This window comes from Gallus gallus, chromosome 2 (genome assembly GCF_016699485.2).
Source record: "Gallus gallus isolate bGalGal1 chromosome 2, bGalGal1.mat.broiler.GRCg7b, whole genome shotgun sequence".
NCBI classification, from domain to species: Eukaryota; Metazoa; Chordata; class Aves; order Galliformes; family Phasianidae; genus Gallus; species Gallus gallus.
This window is the reverse complement of record NC_052533.1, coordinates 67120836-67139041: the sequence shown is the minus strand read 5'-3', so window position 1 is coordinate 67139041 and position 18206 is coordinate 67120836. Positions and strand designations below refer to the sequence as shown.

The 18206-nt window shown below is 43.9% G+C and overlaps 1 protein-coding gene and 1 long non-coding RNA gene across 6 annotated transcripts in view; both read left to right on the top strand.

Moving 5' to 3' along the window:
• LOC101748992 overlaps positions 1-11487 on the top strand; it is a 54589-nt gene extending 43102 nt beyond the window's left edge. For 2 of the 4 annotated variants that reach the window (XR_005856337.2, XR_005856339.2), the window contains one exon: positions 395-11487. This is a non-coding gene — a long non-coding RNA (uncharacterized LOC101748992). The remainder of the gene's footprint in view (positions 1-394) is intronic. The other 2 variants (XR_005856340.2, XR_005856343.2) reach the window with 2 other exon arrangements.
• Positions 11488-13435: 1948 nt separating this feature from the next.
• The window catches only part of GMDS (GDP-mannose 4,6-dehydratase), a 393387-nt gene continuing 388616 nt past the window's right edge, over positions 13436-18206 (top strand). For both annotated transcript variants that reach the window (XM_015282187.3, XM_025147678.3), the window contains exon 1: positions 13436-13558. In XM_015282187.3, the coding sequence (XP_015137673.1) occupies positions 13514-13558 (45 nt within the window). In that variant the 5' untranslated portion in view covers positions 13436-13513. The remainder of the gene's footprint in view (positions 13559-18206) is intronic.

Genomic DNA, 18206 nt, shown 5'->3' with positions numbered 1-18206 from the left:
TTATCTCTCTGACAGGACTTGTAAGTTTTCCAATTATTCTTTGTTTCAACTTGGAAAACGAGTAAATGGGAAATACTCTGAATTGCAGGATTACTCCTGAAAGGATTCCTGATGATTCCAGGTAGGTTATATAAAATATGACCTGATGCTGATTTCAGAAGGGAATCCACACTGAGGGAAGCATCAGGTGTAGTTTAAATCACCCTCAATATGATACGATAGCAGTTATAACAAAGAAGTTTTCAGAACAGAGTATTTGGTAGAGGACATGTATCAGTGTGAGCCAAAGAAAACAAATCTTCAAAAATTTTCTTCACTTGTTTATTACTAAATAGGTGGATCACTCATTAATGAAGTGCTTCATGAATAACATATCTCTTTACATTTTGAGCAGACTTTTCATTGAGCAAGTTCTGCCTTTTGGCCAAAGTAGACACACTTAATGACTGCCACATAGTAAGTCCTCCTCAGTCTTTGGGCGAAGGAACTGGAAATGAGATTTCAAGAGCTGACCAGACCAAGGTAGGAAGCTGAGTTCCGATGCATACTTAACAGGCACGTATCGTTACTGCCAGTATTTCTGCTGTGTCAGTTGGACTTGGAAGACACACTTGAAACTAATACAGTCTGTATTCCAATATTTGCTTTGATCTATTCTCATGTTCTTCTCTGTGGGGATCTCTGAAATGCCTCTAAAGTCTCACTTCCGAGTCAGCATATAAGCAATTAAACAATTGTGGAACTGTCTGGCAACAGTTACTTGAAAATAATTATTAGCTTTCTTGACTGGAGGTCTTGAATCAAATTAATATCTCAAAGAATTTTTGGATGCATCTTGCATGCTCCTTAAGTACTGTGTTTTTTGGTTAACGAATGGCCTTGTAGATCCTGCCTGTGAAGCCAAGAGTCCTGCAAGCAGAAAAGTTTATTTGTTTCAGCAGAAGGAAGGATAGGAAGTGGAAATTAATTCTGGGCCAACTTGTATTTGGACTGGATTTTCAGCCACTTTAAAAGTGAAGCCAAATACAATGCAGAAGGGCAGTCTTTGACCCAACGAAAATACAGCTATTCGTCCATCCACGCCTACGCATGGCTGAAGTTAGATAGTCCCCTCCAGTCTCACCAATGTTCTAATTAAAAAAAAATATGCAGGGCTTACATTCAATTTAGGCTTGTAGAATTTTAGGCCAAAAGGAACTAGATCATATAGTGTAACCTGTAAGTCACAGGCTGTTAAATTTTACTCAGTTGCCCTGTTGAGCTCAATAATTTTTATTTGACTCAAACAGTTTGTGCATTGGCTTCCAGTAAGGCAAGCAATCTCTGTTTGAATGACAAAGAGGCAGAAGACTATTATTTTTGTTTATGTGGCTGAATGCATATGTTGATACGTGTACGTTCTGCTTTAGTATCTGAGAACTATGTCTTAGTTGGGGGATACAATCCTGCAAGTAAATAGGTGTAACCATTACGCAGATGACAAGACTCACAACATGACTGGTATTTTGCCATGGAGAAGAGTAGGGGAAAGATGAAGGGAAGGAATACACACAAACACAGGGCTGGTTGAGCTCTCCCTCGCACACACACACTCCTTTCAAGGTTTCCACTTAAGAAATAAACTGAACAAGACCTGTTTTTTTTTTGTTTTTTTTTTTTCTTTTTAATGAATCCCCTAATTTGCAAAAATACCTCAGATATGTAATGTTTTCCAAACCACAGTTTAAAGGCTTACATAATTAACACAGCGATATAAATCACTGCTATTCTAGCTGGGAGAAAAAAAAGATGTGGCTAGTGTTAAAATGAGATTCAAAACCAGCAAAGTGAATGAATGAATTACTCAGGCACATTGTTTACGCTGATTTGAATGTTTTTGTTGTATTAATTTCAGCACAGGTCAATTAGTAAACTAACTAAAAATAAATTATAACTGCTGATATCTAAATTCAAAATACAACCGACATCATTTTGGCAAACTAATTGACTGCTCTTAAAGGTTAGAAAATAAAGGCTTCACTTTTAACAGAAGTGGGATGGCTTATATTTTGTACCTTATACTTTAAATCTTTTTAGCAATCGAAGCATAATTTGCTGTTTCACTGATACCCCACCTAGGCTTTAGTAAACACTACAGAGCATGCAGAGTGCTATGAATCAGTGCAGCTAAATAGCCACTGGAGAGCAGTCTAAAAGCTACAGTTAAGCATACTGATCATAGTTCAGCTTTATACCAACATATTTTTAACTCATACTGTATTTCAGTTGCTTGTATTTATGCATTTTCTGCTGGTCTGGCCAGCTATTGTTTTCTAGTTTCCTTCCTTACGTCTTGAGTAGACTAAAATAGTCCCCAGAACTTCTGGAGGAAATTTTTTAGAGCTCCATCCAGTAAAAGCTTGATACAAAGCCATTTAGCTTAATGAAAGTCTTTCCACTGACTAAAGTAGTTTGCTTCCAACCTCATGGTTCACAGGCACACTGTTTAAATGACTACAATGAAGCTTTTGTTGGTGAAATTACGTATCTATGTTATTTCTTTTTATTCAGTGTGCCAAGCAGTGTTTTGGTTACCATAATTTTTGTTGATTATCTCTCTGAACTTGAGAGACAGGCTGCTTCAAAGCTCCATGACAGCTCAGGATAGGTTAAAGATGGACTGCAGTGTTTGCTATGGGGCTCTGGTGCCCAGTCCGGGGCTACAATCCTTTCTTAAGCCAGGGCAGGTGCTACAACCTGGGACAAGCCTGATCACGTCAGTTGTGTTGAAGACTGAGACACCTAGAGAACGAATCTAAAGGAAGATACCAGCCATCCTCTCCTATCATGAAAAAGGCAAAGCAGATATCCTACTTATTTATAGCTAGAAATCCAATTTGATTTTAAAATGAGGTTTTGCTTATCCTGGGTGAAGTTTGCACCTACCGGAAATTTACCGGAATAAAAAAAACTGGTTAAAAAGTGTGTGCAAAGTCCTGCTTGGAAAAATGGGGACCTGCAAATATATCTGCATGTCCCTTTCTGTAGAGATCCTATTCTGTTCACTGTACACTTCTGGCCATCCCATCTGACTGAGTGGGAAGTTTCATTGGATGTCAAGATTGGACCTTTATGTGAAGAATAATGCAGACTAACAGTGAAAGTCCAACGGCTTAGGAATACAATAACAATTTGGTGAAAAGTTCCAGGAGTCTCTTATGGGCTTTGTCAGACCTCTGTGGTTTCTGTTTAAAACTACAGCAGATTTTTTCCAGTGAAGCATAGCAGCTGAATACGCTAGCCCCGTGTGCAGAGTGGGAGGTTTCTCACATTTCCACCTTGCAGTCAAAAAGTTTTCTGGCAGTGAGAAGTGCTAATTTAACAAATTTCTTTCCAGTGCCTTTTTGCCAACAGGCAACCAGAAACATCCCCAGGTATTCAAAGCAGAGGTGATGTTGGGAATGGAAAAAGGCAAACTTTATCCCAAGTAGCTTCAGGCCGCTCCGGAAACTTTGTCCTGGGAGTCCCTGCTGGATTCTGCACAAAGTCAGTACATGGCTTGGTACAAGTATGTGTTTAAATGTTCATTCAGTTGCCATTACAGAGGAAAAAAGAATCTGTACCATTTTGGGTGAGACTCCTGAATGTGTGACACAGAAAGCCCACCTTGGTTAATCCGCTTTCTCATGTGTATGTTTCCTTTTTGTTCTTTTTGATCTCCCAATAGCCAACAGAGTGCTCATCCAAGAGTGGTGACAGGAGCTTTCTGCGAGTCTAATTAAATGTCTTTCCCTGATTGGCTCAGTGCTTTTAATATCTTAATTTGAAAGGCAGGGTGTGATTGCAAAAGCATACCCTTCTACCCAAGTCATAGGGATTTTTGTACAGACTGACCACTGTTGCTTGCTTGCCCAGAAAAGACAGCTCTTCAGAGACTTTCTTGAAGGAAAGGAAAACAGGGTGGACTATGAACAGAGTGGGATTCAAAGAGATTAACAATCAGAATTAAGCAGATTCCTCCGCTAACCGTCTGGCTTAGCCACCCCAATGGACAAGTTGATCCAGAAAGCAGAGACACTACCTCATACTCTATAACGCATGAGTCAGTGAAAGCATTTGACAAAGATGATCAAGTAATTATAATCTCCAAAACTGTCAGACTTGCTGGTAGGGTCAGTGGTATGACAGTCTTAGCTGATGCTGTCACTTCCTCACACATATGGGCCAATTGTGTCACCAAGGCTATAGTCAAACACTTCAGCATGATGGCTCAAGTGTTGCCAAACATCTTTCCTTGTAGCTAACTATGAAAAAATGTTGGTTTCAGTAGTCATGTAGAGACTGTAATTAAAATACTGAACTTTTTGGATCAGATTCTCTGGTCGTCCCTTGCTGGTGGACAGCCTAATGTGGGCAATGGACTGCAATGAAAGGTGATACAATTTCTGTTGCATTCACAGAGCTTATGGGAGTAGCACTGGAGTCAATGAAACAAAGAAAACGTGTCAGAAAATTTGGTCTCTGGAGCCTACAGATGCCAGAAATGAGAGTATTGGAAATCCTGCTCCTCATCTGCTTTACAAAACAAAAATCACACCCTCATTTCTTATGGCCATAGCCTTGAGATTATGAGATAGTTAAAACCAGTAGTTGAAGTTGGCAATATATATTTGGGACTTTTTTTTCCTAAGACTGTGGCTTATCAGTGATATTTCTTACATCAGCACATGGCTGTCCTTTAAAATACATTATGGGTCTGTTATCTGGGCAACTGCTCAGGAGTTTGCTCTTTTGGTCGTGTGGCAAATGAATAATAGACGCTTTTATCTGGATTGTAAGGACTCCATACTGCCCTCCACAGGGGGTAGGCGAGCTTGGATTTGGTGCCACTGCGGAACCTTGGATCACTGCTGCAGAAAATGATGAGTGAGAAAAAGCTGTGTGATGCAGGGGTCTGGTCCTCTTTGCTTAGGAGCTCTGTTCAAGCTAAGGCATTCACCTTTGCCACCCTCCTTGAGCTGAACTGCAGGTGTGCCTGTGCCTGGCTGTGTTTTTGACACTGACTCCGAATTGTGAACCTGAAATCTCAGCTTGATCTCAGTTCTGCCTCCTCACTACGGGCTTCTCTGGTGATCTGGATGTGGTCAACCCTGGTTGCCATCCCAAGACCTGCTCTGCTCTTCATTATTAGGAGCTGTAGTATCACAGGCCTTGTTGATGAGGCTTGCCACCACCTTGCCAGCCTGGCTGTCATCCTCTGCTCACTGCCTCACCCTAGCTTCTTCCTGAAACTGAGATCGTTGTGTTTGTCCAGATGTCAAATTTATTGATCAAACAAAAGCAATGGAGTCTCAAGCAATACGGAAGTGGCAAAATGGGTGAGGCAAGACCAATCACTGGGACTCTGCTCCCTGTTTTCTGTTTACAGCTCTGCTACCTATGCATGATGCCTTTTCCCCCAGATAAAAAGAATCCTCTAAGAACAGAATAAACCTCTGGCTGCAATAGGAATATGTAGTGCTGTCTATGAGAGTTTGCCTGCCACCTGAAATATTGTGGTCAAGATCTCACTCCTTTCAAGATATTGTAGATCTGGAAGCAATCCTGAAGCATCAAGTATGATGTCACTTGTCCAGGCTAAGCTCAGTTATAGCAGGTTGTTCCTGATGCAGAAGACTGTCCTGGTCCTTCATTCCTGGACAGTATCATCCTTTCTTATGCTAAAAGATCCCACTTTTTCCTACCTTTCCTTCCATGTCACGTTCTGTGGATTTCTGTTAATTTTTATGGCTCTCTGTCACCCTCTCAATAACCAGCACCAAACACAGTGCCCATGTTGAGATAATAACACCAAATAAAGAATCGGGAATGCCCAGCGTGTTCACAGATTGTATACATGTATCTATGTTGCGCTTACCCATTTTAACAACAATGTGCTGTTGATGATTACATTACAAGCTTTAAACTCCTTTCAATAAAAATGATCCCTATCTTCTTTTTTTGAACTTGGTAAGTTCCCCACAATTGCAGGATTTTGCATTTGTCCCTGTGTTCATTTCATTTTATTCCTTTCTTTCCAGACCATTTATTTATTTTATCAGGACCATGTCTGGCAGTCTTTTTGATTTCTAATCTAATTTATTTGCACTCTCCATCAGCTTCATGGAGATCTCAGTTCCGTTCTCTAAATTGTTTAGAAAACACCATCTTGTATAGGTCAGACATTCTATGGGCTCTGGGCTCTTGACAATATTTGCCCTTCCATTTTGACAGCGAATTAATGTTATCTGCTGTATCAGTATGATTTTCCAGTTGATTCTGCACATATTTGATATTAGATTCTTTCAAACCTGCTTTCCTTGCTTTGCTCTTTCAAAGAGCCATTGTCAACAGCGTTGAGAACATATGGATTATAGGTGTGGTACTCAAAAGCAAACAAGAGTTTATATCTATTGTGAGAACATAACATACAACAATTACTGGTTTTCCTTCCATCCACAGGTCCACTCAATAGCTAAATAAGGAAATTAATTTGGATCTTGACAAATCCATAGATTTATTCAAAAATCCAGGCGTGCTTTTTTTCCTTCCTTTGTAATCCTTGCAAATTGTCACCAAAAGTCACTTTTGGCTATTTCTCCATAACTCCAAACAACTGAGTTAAACTGGCTAATCAGTAATTCTTTGGCCTCCTTTTCAAGGTATGTCATATTTGCTGTTATCTGCTCTTGCATACCTCACCCGAAAGTCATGTATTCTGTAAGACCACCATCAATGGTTACAAGAGGAGATCACTCAGTTCATGAAGTATTCCAGGATGAAAGTCAGTTCTTTGGACTCAACAAATTTGAAAATGCGAAGCCAAGCAAAGTGCTCTCTAACCTATCTCTGCTCTGTATGAGGGACAGATTATTTCCTTTGCTATTGATTTTAATTGCAAAATCCACTTCTTAGGGAATATTGATTAAAAAAAAAAAAGCATTATGTATATTACCTTCCAATGTCATCTGCTAGTAGGCTTTCCCTTCTGTTTACAAGTTCACTAACCCTGCTTTTCCTATTCATTTTCCTATATCACTGTTAGAATGATTTCAGTAGCCAAGGTTTCTAGGAATAGAAAATAGAAAATGTCATTTTCAGCCTTGGCCTTCCTGATGATCTGTGTGCTGTTGAAAATCTGTCTTTTGTACTCCGTTATACTTCCTAGTTCCTGTAGAATTTCCTCTAATGTATGGGATCAAAATGACCTAACCAATCTGATTGCTTACTCCCTGCTTATCTTCTGCAACTGGAAACTTTGCACTTGCATCTTTAATACCATTTCTTTAAAGTTATGTGATTTCTTTCAATTTCCCCTTTTACCTCGGATCAGTCTTCCAGGAAATCTTACCTAATGACCCTCTGGATAACTTAAATCTGCCCTCCTGAAATCCTGTTGCTTTTACTGCAGCGTTGCCTCTTTCCATATGAAGGAAATGTGAATTCTGTCATTTCCCCATCATAGACACCTGAGATACTCTTTGACCGGCCCCACTCTGTGCCTCTGTTTGTTGGTTTGAATCCAGCACTCCTCTGTGGCAAACCAAAAGAAAGGCTGCAGGGGTCTGACTCTGTCAGCACCTAGCAAACAGTTAATGCATTGTAATAGGGGTAATAAAGGAGTAATTTTATGTATCGTTCTTCTGGTATTGGTCACAACTAGTCACAGAATGCTTTATGCCAGGCACAGGAGCCTGTGAGAGTGCTTTTACTCGCTTGAAATATGCATGTTAAAAATAACAGCATTAATTCTTACCTTACCACTTCACCACAAATAAATGTAAAGGAATATATAAAGAGTGTGAATAGCGTATATCTAGCCAAATACATGTGTTGTTACAAAAAACTTAGTTTCAGCAATGTTAAGAGTCCCCTCTGGTCCATATCTTGGGTTTCTCTTATGCTCTGCTACCGATTTGTTCTGTGACTGCAGAGACAACTTGTAAAAGCAACCACTGACATTTTGACCAATTTTCTAAGAGAATAATCCAGACTAGGGGACAGTGAATTGATTTTTTAATTTCCCCACTAGATTTTTTACAACATACTTCTTACTCTGCTCCTGTTATGGCACTGAGTTCAGTGACAAGGCACACTCACTTACTGCCTCATTGCAGTTAATTCTTTGAATAGTTAATGCTTGCTTTATGTGAATTTTCTTAACAGACACCACACCACTCTATGGTTGCATTGTTCTTTTCCCGAGGTGGTCTTTTTTATAGTGTGAGAAGTACAACACTGTTGTTTTCTTTCCTGATTAGAAGTCTTTTGGACAAGATTTATGCAGGGATTTGTGTGTTTATTGGCCTATATTTGTGTAAGGCCAGGAGAAGGAAGAGAACCCCTGTGACTGTGTTTCGATGGCTTTCCAGAGAAACAGTTTATGATGTCCTCATTCTGAATAGAACAGCTATTTGAAATAGCCTTAACAGGGATCAACAGCATGCGTAAGCCCTGGTTTGTTCAAATTTACTCCCCGTAAGGCCTTATCTCCAGGCACTGGCTCCAAGGCTCATGACCAAGAAAGATCTCCCAAGTCCTCGTGTTTCTGCTCCGCCTGCCATTGCTGTGTCAGAGCACTGAGAACATGGGTCACTACACGTGCCCTCAGATATTCAAGTCAACAGTTCAGAAAATAAATATGGAAACTGACTTCCCTTAACTTCCCACTCTTCATTTCTTTTTACTACAAATGAGATCTGCCCCTCTTTCCCCTGTGACTTGCTACTCTCTAACACCTGCACCTCCTTTCATGTGCTGGATCTCTCCTGGACTCTCTACCATTTCATCTTTCACATTCCTTTCCAGATCTCCCCAGATCTGTGAAGCACACTGTTGTTTTCCACTGTTAAATTAAAATAACAAAGTAGAAAAAGAGAAATAAACCCTAAGTGTCTTACTTTCTTCTAGGCCTACTGCAGCTCCCGTAGTTGCCTGCCAGTATGAACTAAAAGCCCCTCAAGAAGAGAAAGTCTCTTGGATGTATTACTCTGTCCACTGCTGGCTCCCTGAACCATCCCCTTATGGGATATGAACGACACCTCAATGTCACTATGGACTTCACTGCCACGGACAGGATGCAAAGTATTTGTTAGCAATAGGCAGGCAACTGAAATTGAAAGTAAGCAAAGAACCAGAGCTCTTGCTTGAGTACATCTTTGACAGAGTTCACAGATGTAGAAGTTGCTTAAACTGTCCGAAGTGGGTCATTCTGAAGAGCCTCAGAAAGGAGGCAAGTCACCAGTTTTTCCCCATTACAGAGTGATACAGAGAATGAGAACTACATTTGGTTCACCAGCAATTTGTAACTCCTGTCCAGAGCAGGGTATGCTAATAAAACGTCAACTTTCATTACAGCAAAATATGCCTAAGCAATGCAGAGAAAGCATGTCTGCTATGAATGACACTATTAATGAAATAGTACTAGGGATGCTATTGTTCCACAGTGAGAAAAAAGGCTGTTTTAAATTGGCAATTTCTACTTCTCGAAGTAAAGCAAGATTACTTCATCTCTGTAAGTATTAACAATGGGTTCATACGAGATTCTTAAACCTCAAATAACTACCTTTTCAAATCCCAGTCAGCAACATGGCCAAAACCCCATACAAACACTGAGGTCCTCGGGATTGCAGTGCAGTGCGGTATTCAAGCAGTTTGTGTATGTTCTCCTTCCTTTTTCCTTTTCCTTAGTGCTTAATATGGTAGTTTTTTGCAATCTAATATACTTCAGCCTTTTCCTCCTATTATTCCTTTCTTCCTTATTCTCAGCAAGATTTATTTTCTCTTTACTTTTCTCTCCGTTTTCTTTTTGCTCGTTTCCATTATTCCCTAGTTTGGCCAGTTTGGCATCAATCAGCAGTGCTCTCCATCCCTCTTTTCACATGATATATATATTTATCCACCACCAAAAAGCAAATTTCACTGCATCTGTTCTGTACATCTTTCTCACCAGTTCCTGGGGTGGCAGTGTTCACTTTAACACAATACAGGCTATGGCACGTGCTATTCATTTTTGTTGCTTCAGGTCTTGTCAGTTTATTCACTCGTCTTAAAACTTTTACTGGTTGCAAGCTTCTCCTCTTACAGGGATTCAAGGGGGTTGAGGGTGCATGTGTATGTCTATCTGCTGTCTCCTCTTCGGTGAGGGCTTTGCCAATTTTAGCAGCCAGAGTCGGGTCTACACAGACGCATGAAGAAGTGATTATGGTGTCGGCAGACATAGCTTTAAGTTAGGTAGCACACGTAATGGTACAGGTGCTGGAGGCAGGAAGAAAGGCATAACTGCAGGCTAGCGCCCAGAGTACATATTAACCCCCAGATCCCTGGGGTAGCCCAGTTTTCAGCCTATCCTGAAAAACGTTGCAGTCTGTCATGAACTGCTGTCAACACCAGAGCAACTTAGGTAAAACCCAGTACCTGTGCCACAATCGAGCCTTCAGTCTCGTCTGTAAATGTACCTTGGAAGACTATGGTGACAGAACAGTCTTTGTGCGTTTAACCTGGAATGTGCTCCAGTGCATGCCAGGGGCAGATTTAGAAGGATTATGGTAGCTGGCTAACAGTATCTCTAACTACCAGTGCCAGACTTATAAATGGAACAGAAATTTAAACAGGTTCAAGACTTTTTTTTTTTTTTTTTGCTGCAGTCAGCTGGAACCTGAACTAGGCTACATCCTGTCTGGCTTCATCTGCCTGCTTCTAGTATTAGTATTGACTAAAAATACCAGTATAAATCCTGCAAAAGTGATCTCGGCACAGTCTGACTGAGATGCTCTCCTTACAAAAGTAACACAAATTGGCATATTTCATCCTGAATCTCCTCACTCTGTGAGGAGTGCAGATTCTGGGTACAAAGTCAATTGCTCTGAGCAGAGAAAGAGCCCAGGGTACTTGTCATCTAAGAGTACAGCCGTGGGTCAAGGTAATCTTTCAACCAATGTAATTGATTAATCATCTGAGTTATGAAAGGTGTGAGCAGGCTTCCTCCTTTAGCAGAGTGCTTTGGAGATTAAGTCAAGAAAAATGCCACATTTGAAAAACAGGTCTTGTGGGTTCTTGGACAAACAGGGGTAGACAAAATTCTGTTTGGAGAGTGACCAAAAAAAGCCTCTTAAATGCACATGAAAGCTGAGCGATGGGAGCTCCTGACCTAGCCTAGCTTCAGGCCCCGCGCTGTCAGCACCTCTCATTGATTTGTTGAGCAGCATTCAGAAAGAAGACCAGCTTTGCTTTGGAGTACATTTAACAGACTGCCAACAAAAGCTAAAAATGATGAACTTTTCTTGCCGTAAAAATGACATTTTTGAATGTAGCTCACGGAGTGCTTTATGAAGCTCTGATCTAGGAGGAGAGGGAATTATCTATTTTAAAAAGAAAGAAAACTTGCTCCTAATTTTCTCCAATGTCAAATCCTAAATTACTAAATAAAAACAAGTTTTGTGCCTTACTCCTAGCATAAGGAGTTCTATAGCTCTTGGAATTTTGCGTCTTTTTATGTATCCAATGTCATCTTAAAGCTAAGAGGGCATAGGTTGTACTACTTGCATGTTTCTCGTCTTTCAAATCTATAATTATACACCCATCTTCAGCAATCATTAGGGGAATGAAATCAGTTTGAAGAAGAAGAAGACAATGTTGTCAACGTTATAAAACTGCCTGTGTCTGGGAAAACTCTTGTCCTGCACAGAGATTAGGACGCCTGAGAACAGCTGGCATAGAGAGTAGAGGAGACAACTGTCTGATTTTTGGTTTATTGTAATACTCTCAGTAGCTGTGATAATCTTGTCCTTTAGTCTTTCCTCTTTCTTGTCACAGCTAAGATCACAGAATCATAGAATCACTATGGTTGGAAAAGACCTCTAAGATATGTAGTCCAGTGGCCAACTCATTCCCACCATGCCCATCACTGTCCAGTGGCCAACTCATTCCCAACCATGTCCCTCACTGCCACATCCACGTGTTCCTTGAACACCTCCAGGGACGGTGACTCCACCACTCCCCTGGGCAGCCTGTGCCGCTGCCTCACCACTCCTTCTGAGAAGTTTTTTTCTTCATATCCAATCTGAACCTCCCCTTATGCAGCCTAAAGGCATTACCTTTCACTCTATCACCTGTTAGGTGGGAGAAGAGGTCAACTCTACCTCAGTACAACTTCCCTTCAGGCAGTTGGTGAGAGTGAAAAGGTCTCCCCTGAGTGTCCTCTTCTCTGGACTCAATAATGGCAGTTCCTTCAGCAGCTCCCCGTAACACTCATGTGCCAGACCCCTCACCGGCTTCATTGACCTTCTTTGGACACGCTCCACAGCCTCAATGTCTTTCCTGCAGTGAGGGGCCCAAAACTGAACTCAGTACTCGACGTGCGCTCTCACCGAGGCTGAGTGAAGTGGATGATCACCTTCCTGCTCCTGCTGGCAATGCTGTTTTTGATACAAGCCAGGATGCCATGGGTCTTCTTGGCCCCCTGGGCACACTGCTGGCTTGTGTTCAGCTCAGATGCAATAAACGTGTTATGCGTTACCACTGATTTTTGTGTGGCCCTGTGTGGAGCCACGCAGGCAGTCGTATAATAAGGAAACCGTGCTTTGACAGACTTTGGGGATTCATGTAGAAACACAGCCAGGCTTCTTTTTTATCTTGCTTGTTAGTTTTTAGATACAGAAGTTTAATGCATCAATAAAAGAGGGCACTTATTCAGTAGTTCATCGGGGCCCGGAGGACCCGCGCGCGGTTCAGTCAGGCCGCGCTCCCCATGAGGGAAGCGGACGGGAAAAGCAATGCGAGGTTTAACGCCTTTGGTGCCCGTCAGCTCCTCCGCGCCGCAGGGGTCGCTGTTTCGCCGGCGCGCGAGGGCGGGGCCGCGGCGCGCTCGGCGCTCTCACGTGGCACCGCCCCCTCGCGACACGCGGTCAGGAAGTCGGAGGCTCCGCTTCTCCGCGGCGGCAGCTACTCAAGCCACGCCCCCTCGCCCGCTCCCAACCAATCGCCGCACTCGCCTTCAGCCCCGGAGAGCCGTCGTCTCGTATCCCTTTAAGGAAGCGCCGATGCTCCCGATTGGCTGCAGAGCGGAGTCGGGCGGGGCGAGGCGAGGGGAGGGGTGGGAAAAAACGGGGCGCGCGCCCGCGGAGCCCCCCGTTAGCGCGCGCGCGGGCGGGGGCCGGGCCGGCGGCGGCGGCGGCGGCGCTGGGGTTGCACCTGCGGCAGCCTCGGGGCGGGACGGCTGCGCCGGGAGCGGCGGGCGGGGCGATGCCTCCGCGGCAGAGGTAGCCGCCGGGTGCCGGCAACCCATGTGCGAGCCGCGCTCGGGGCGGCAGCCGTCCTCCTCTCGGTGCCCGCCCCCGGCGCCCTGGCCCTGCCCTCGGGCGGCGGCGGTCGCGCCTCCGCCCCGAGCTATCTCCTCACCTGGGCCACCGCCTTCCCCGCCGGCAGGGTGGCGCGACCAGCGGCGGAAGCGTGCGCCGGAGCTGCGGCCCCGGGAGGCGAGGACGGCGGCGGGGAGATGGGCGACAAGAAGGTGGCTCTCATCACCGGCATCACAGGGCAGGTAGGGAGCGGGCCGAGCCCTATCGCGCGCGCGGGGCGGGGGGGCGCGGCCCCCGCCGCGAGCGCGAGGCGTGAGGCGTGCGGCACCGGGGCCCGGCGGCCCCACGGAGTGCCCCGCGAGGTGCCCGGAGCGCGTTGAGGCAAAGCGGTGCGTGGCGCCCGCACTTCCTGTTGCAGCGGGCGCTGCCGGGCGTCCCCCGGGAGCCTCCGGGCGGGCAGGGGCCGGGCGGGCTGCCGCCGGGTGAGGGGTGTGCCGGGCTCATCTGGCTGCTGCTCGTGCGTGCGCCCTGGGCTTAGCGATGCTTTCTGCGGGTATGTGTAGGAGCGGTGCATCGCTCTTCTGCCTGCCTTCGTAAGTCATCTTCACCTGGACTTGTTAAAGGCGTCAGCTTGCCCGCTGTCGAAGTGAGACGTGACCTTCAGTGAAGAAGGAGCTGTGTCTGTGGGAGAAAACACGCGGCTCTTCCACCTGATGGGCTGAAGATGTGGAGAGCTAAGGCAGGCTGTGGCGAGGCTCCCCCTCAGCAGCAGGGCTGTCACCTGCTTCCCTGACGCACAAGGCGGTCTGTCTTACAGCCAGTGCGTGCTCTCAGCCCAGGCCTGAGGGGGTGACAAGGACATCTCCCGAAGCCACGTGTTTTGTCTCCATGTGGGTTACGTGGAACCGTGGGGGTTGGAGGGGACCTCTGGAGATCATCCGGTCCAACCCCCTGCTAAAGCAGGTTCCCTACAAGGTTGTACAGGGAAGCGTCCAGGCAGGTCTTGAATGTCTCTAGTAGAGACTCCACAGCCTCTCTGGGCAGCCTGTTCCAGTGCTCTGTCACCCACACAGGGGGTTTGTCACAGTCTCTATGTTTTTATTGTGTTAACGATAGAGATAACGATGCTCTCAGTCCTTGTACTTTCAGCAGAAGGTGCTGGAAAAAGGCCACGTGGAAAGAGAAGTGTTTCCCTTGCAGCAACTTCTCCCCCTGGGGAGAAATGATGTGCCAGTGGTGAGTTTTAACTTAAGGAGACCTGCAGGAGTGTTGATGTACAAAGCTTGTAGCTTTCCCCTCTACACTGCCAACAGGCAGCTTGGATGCTTGGTTGGTTGGTTTGTCCACACAGAGGTATGCATTGTTATCTTTGTTGTCAAGTTGTGCTCAATGAAGTTGTGGACTCGTTTGATTGTATTTGAGGAACACCTTACTTTGCAATGTAGGTGCTGCCTGCCGCCTGGAAAAACCACTCTGCTTGCACACAGGTTATCTGTTTGAATGTGCTGAGTGCCATCTACTCATAGGGTGTATCGTTTGTGATGGGTAAAACCTGTTAAGTAGGTTACGTTGGATGGTATGCATTAATAATTGTCTTTAGAATTAGTGGAACCATTTTGTTTGTTGTTGTTTCTTCTTTCCCCCTTTATGGCTGGCACTTAGAGGCAACTTCGTGCACGGAAGGACTTTTTCTTCAACTGTGGCTCTTCCTGGAGTGCTTGCCAATTCATTTGTGAGGCGTTGCTGTGGATTGTTCAGAAGGCAATGAGCAGTGCGGAAAAGTACAGGTGAAATGCACGGCGCTACTTTGATCTACAATGAGGAACCACTTGATTTTCGTGAGGGAATAAATTGTGGCAATACGGTGTCACAGCATTTCTCATCCATTACCAGATGTGGAGTGTGCATTCAGTGTTCATGTGCTGATCTTATTTCAGCTCACTGGATGTTCTCAGGTGGTCTTAAAACACTTTGTAGTGTCATCCCTTCTGGTGGATTACTGACCCAAGCAGCGGACCGACAAGGAGTTGTAACAGTATCTGAGAAGAGGGAGAACGCAATCTTTTCATGCTAACTTTTTTCTTTGTGTTCACTTTTTAGCAAAAGCACAAAAATCCAGAGCTTTTTGAAGGAATGCTTGGTGCAGAACGTCTTCTAATGCGTTGACAGAAGTATGCTGCTTTTCTTTAAAGATAGTAAGTTAGAGGCCTCTAGCTATAGCGTTCCGATTTGCACAGTGCAGTGTTCTGTGTGATACCTTTCTCTGCCCCCTTTCAGTGGAAGTTCAGGTTGGTTATTAGGAAGAATTTATCCTCAGAAAGAGTGGTGAGACAGTGGCACAGGCTGCCCAGGGAGCTGGGGGAGTCACTTTCTCTGGAGGTGTTCAAAAACCATGTGGCTGTGGCACTGAGGGCAGGGTTAGCAGGCATGGTGGGGATGGGTTGGCGATTGGACTAGGTGATCTTAGAGGTCTTTTCCTACCGTAATGATTCTATGATTCTATTTTCAGTGCAGTTCTTCCATCTTAATTTAACCTTTGTCAGGTGTATTACTTGGTTTTCAAACATGCAGGAAATCAGAGCTAGCGGAAGTCTAGGATGCCTAAAAGTTAGCCGGTGAGGCTGGCTGCCCTAGTGGTGAAACAGGACGAACTATTGGCTTAGGATGGAAGTTTTATGTTGAGAGTAGCCTCCAAGTCCTATATTTTTCCATCACGGGGCTCTACCACTAGGAATCCTGGTCCATCTTCTATTCTTAGATAAAATGTAAGAGGAAGTTGACTAAATATTTGTTCCTTGCCCTCTTTTCTTATTCCCTTTCTTTCTTTATTTTTTTTTTATAACGACTTTTATTTGGAGAAGCCTCACCCAGAAATGGGACACCCGGATTCTGTTCCTTCCTTATAAGAGGACAGGCAAACTTGCACATCCGCCTTCACTGAGAATCTCTTAGTGCCGTCTGTTTTCTAAGCTTAATTATCATGCGTAAAACGTACGAATGCATTTGTGCATTTCACAAAGTGGAAATGAGCTCAGGCTTTGTCTTCTCTGGATAGTTAACTTTAATTACTTGGCTAAATAGAGTTGGTCTGTTTTGCATTCTTGCTTGGAATTGGTACTGTTGCAAGGGAGGTAATAAAGGCTTGGATCCTTTTGGGTGAGGAAAGCATAGAACAGCACTAGATGGTTAACTAATCTTATTCAAACTGTAGCTCTTCTGCTACCGTGAATTGGTACAGTTGAGTCGTGTAAGGATTCACTTCTCTTTGTTTGTGGTCATTGTACTCTGAGAACATTTGCAAAGGTAAGGCCTTATAGAGCCTGGAAGAAAGGTAAATGGGTGATAAAAATTAAGCTAACAGAGCTGATTTAGACAGCTGTAGAGTTGTGCTTTTATGTTTAGAGTACTCTGAGGCTCAGCAAAGTGCTGCTTGAGCTATAGTGGCACCTTCTGACTTGAGATGATGCTACATCAGGCATAACTGATCGTAGCACTGGAATCAGACACCTCATGCTTTTCAGAACTTCTGTGTATGTGTGAACATCTCAACTGTTCATCTTTTCCACTGACAAAAGATGGGATTTTATCCTGTTTTGGTGGAGAAAGGGTTGAGCTGAGGTAGGACTGATGGTTCTAACAATTCTGGTTGGAGTTCTCTAGTGATGCAGCTTTCAGCTGAGGTATGCCATGGAAATATGGCACAGCTGTATCTTATGATTTATAGACCTCTAACAGCACTCGTAAGGCTGGAGCCTGCCCAAATTGGACCTGCTATCTGCATGTGTTCTTCTGTATAGCGAGTAGAAGCTCACATAGTTTCTGCTGAACTATGAACTACGCCACTTAGCAAAGGCACTTAGCATGGCTTGCTTCTCTTCTAGGTGCAAGCTGCTAGAAGTACGTGTGTATGTGGGGCTGAATGTGTTAACTGATAAACTGATGGTGACCTTTGGGCAGATAGCAAAAGGTGGGCACGTTACGGATGCAGCTGTAAATACTAAAGGATCCCGTGTGGTCATGATGCATAAGGCATTCTGTTGGCAAGGGCTAGACTTCAGTCACTATGTAAATCAATAAATTAATAATTAATTAATAATTAATATTAATAATAAATAAATTAATATATGCACATTCTGCATTTAGTAACGGGGCTAAAGGGAAATCGGTGCCCTTCTATCGCTTGTACTACTGATAAGAGACCTTTGACATGTAGCCAGTGGTGTTGTACGTTCTCGTTGTAGCATTGAGATTTCCTTATCTCCTTTCTCACGCTACAGCAATGGGGTAAACCGCTGTTCTGATAATGTTGGTTCTAGATTGAGGCAACTGCTGTGTTTGGGTGGATAAAACTTCAAGTGTCAGAATAGGTATTGGTGGGCTGCTAAGCTGCTACTGAGGAGGAATGCTTAGCACTTCTTTCTTCATCTAAGGAAAAAAAATGTTTTTGTTGAAACACGTGCCTGCTGGGTGTATTAGAATCATTTTTAACAGAACTAAAATGCGACTCTAAAATAGTTTTTCCACAATGCAAAGTGGATTTGCTGGACTTCTCAGACTGGTACTTAGAAGAATTACTCTCTAAAAATGTGGGTTTTTTTAATAAAATACCAATATAAGTAATAATTTTACTACTAAATATGCTGATCTTCACCTCCTGTCTTTTCTTGTTAGGGGAAGTTGAAGTGCTACTAAAGCTGTGCTTGTTGACAGCTTTCTTTTCTAGGCACTGTGACCAAGTATCTTCTAAAGATGCATTTAAATAACTCTGGAAGGTCTGATTGCACTGCAATCAGTCTGATTGTCTTTCTTGTAAGAGTGGGTGTTTAATTTGTTGGAGAAACACCAAGACACAGCCTGGCTAAGTCCAACTACTGTGTTATATGTCGATGT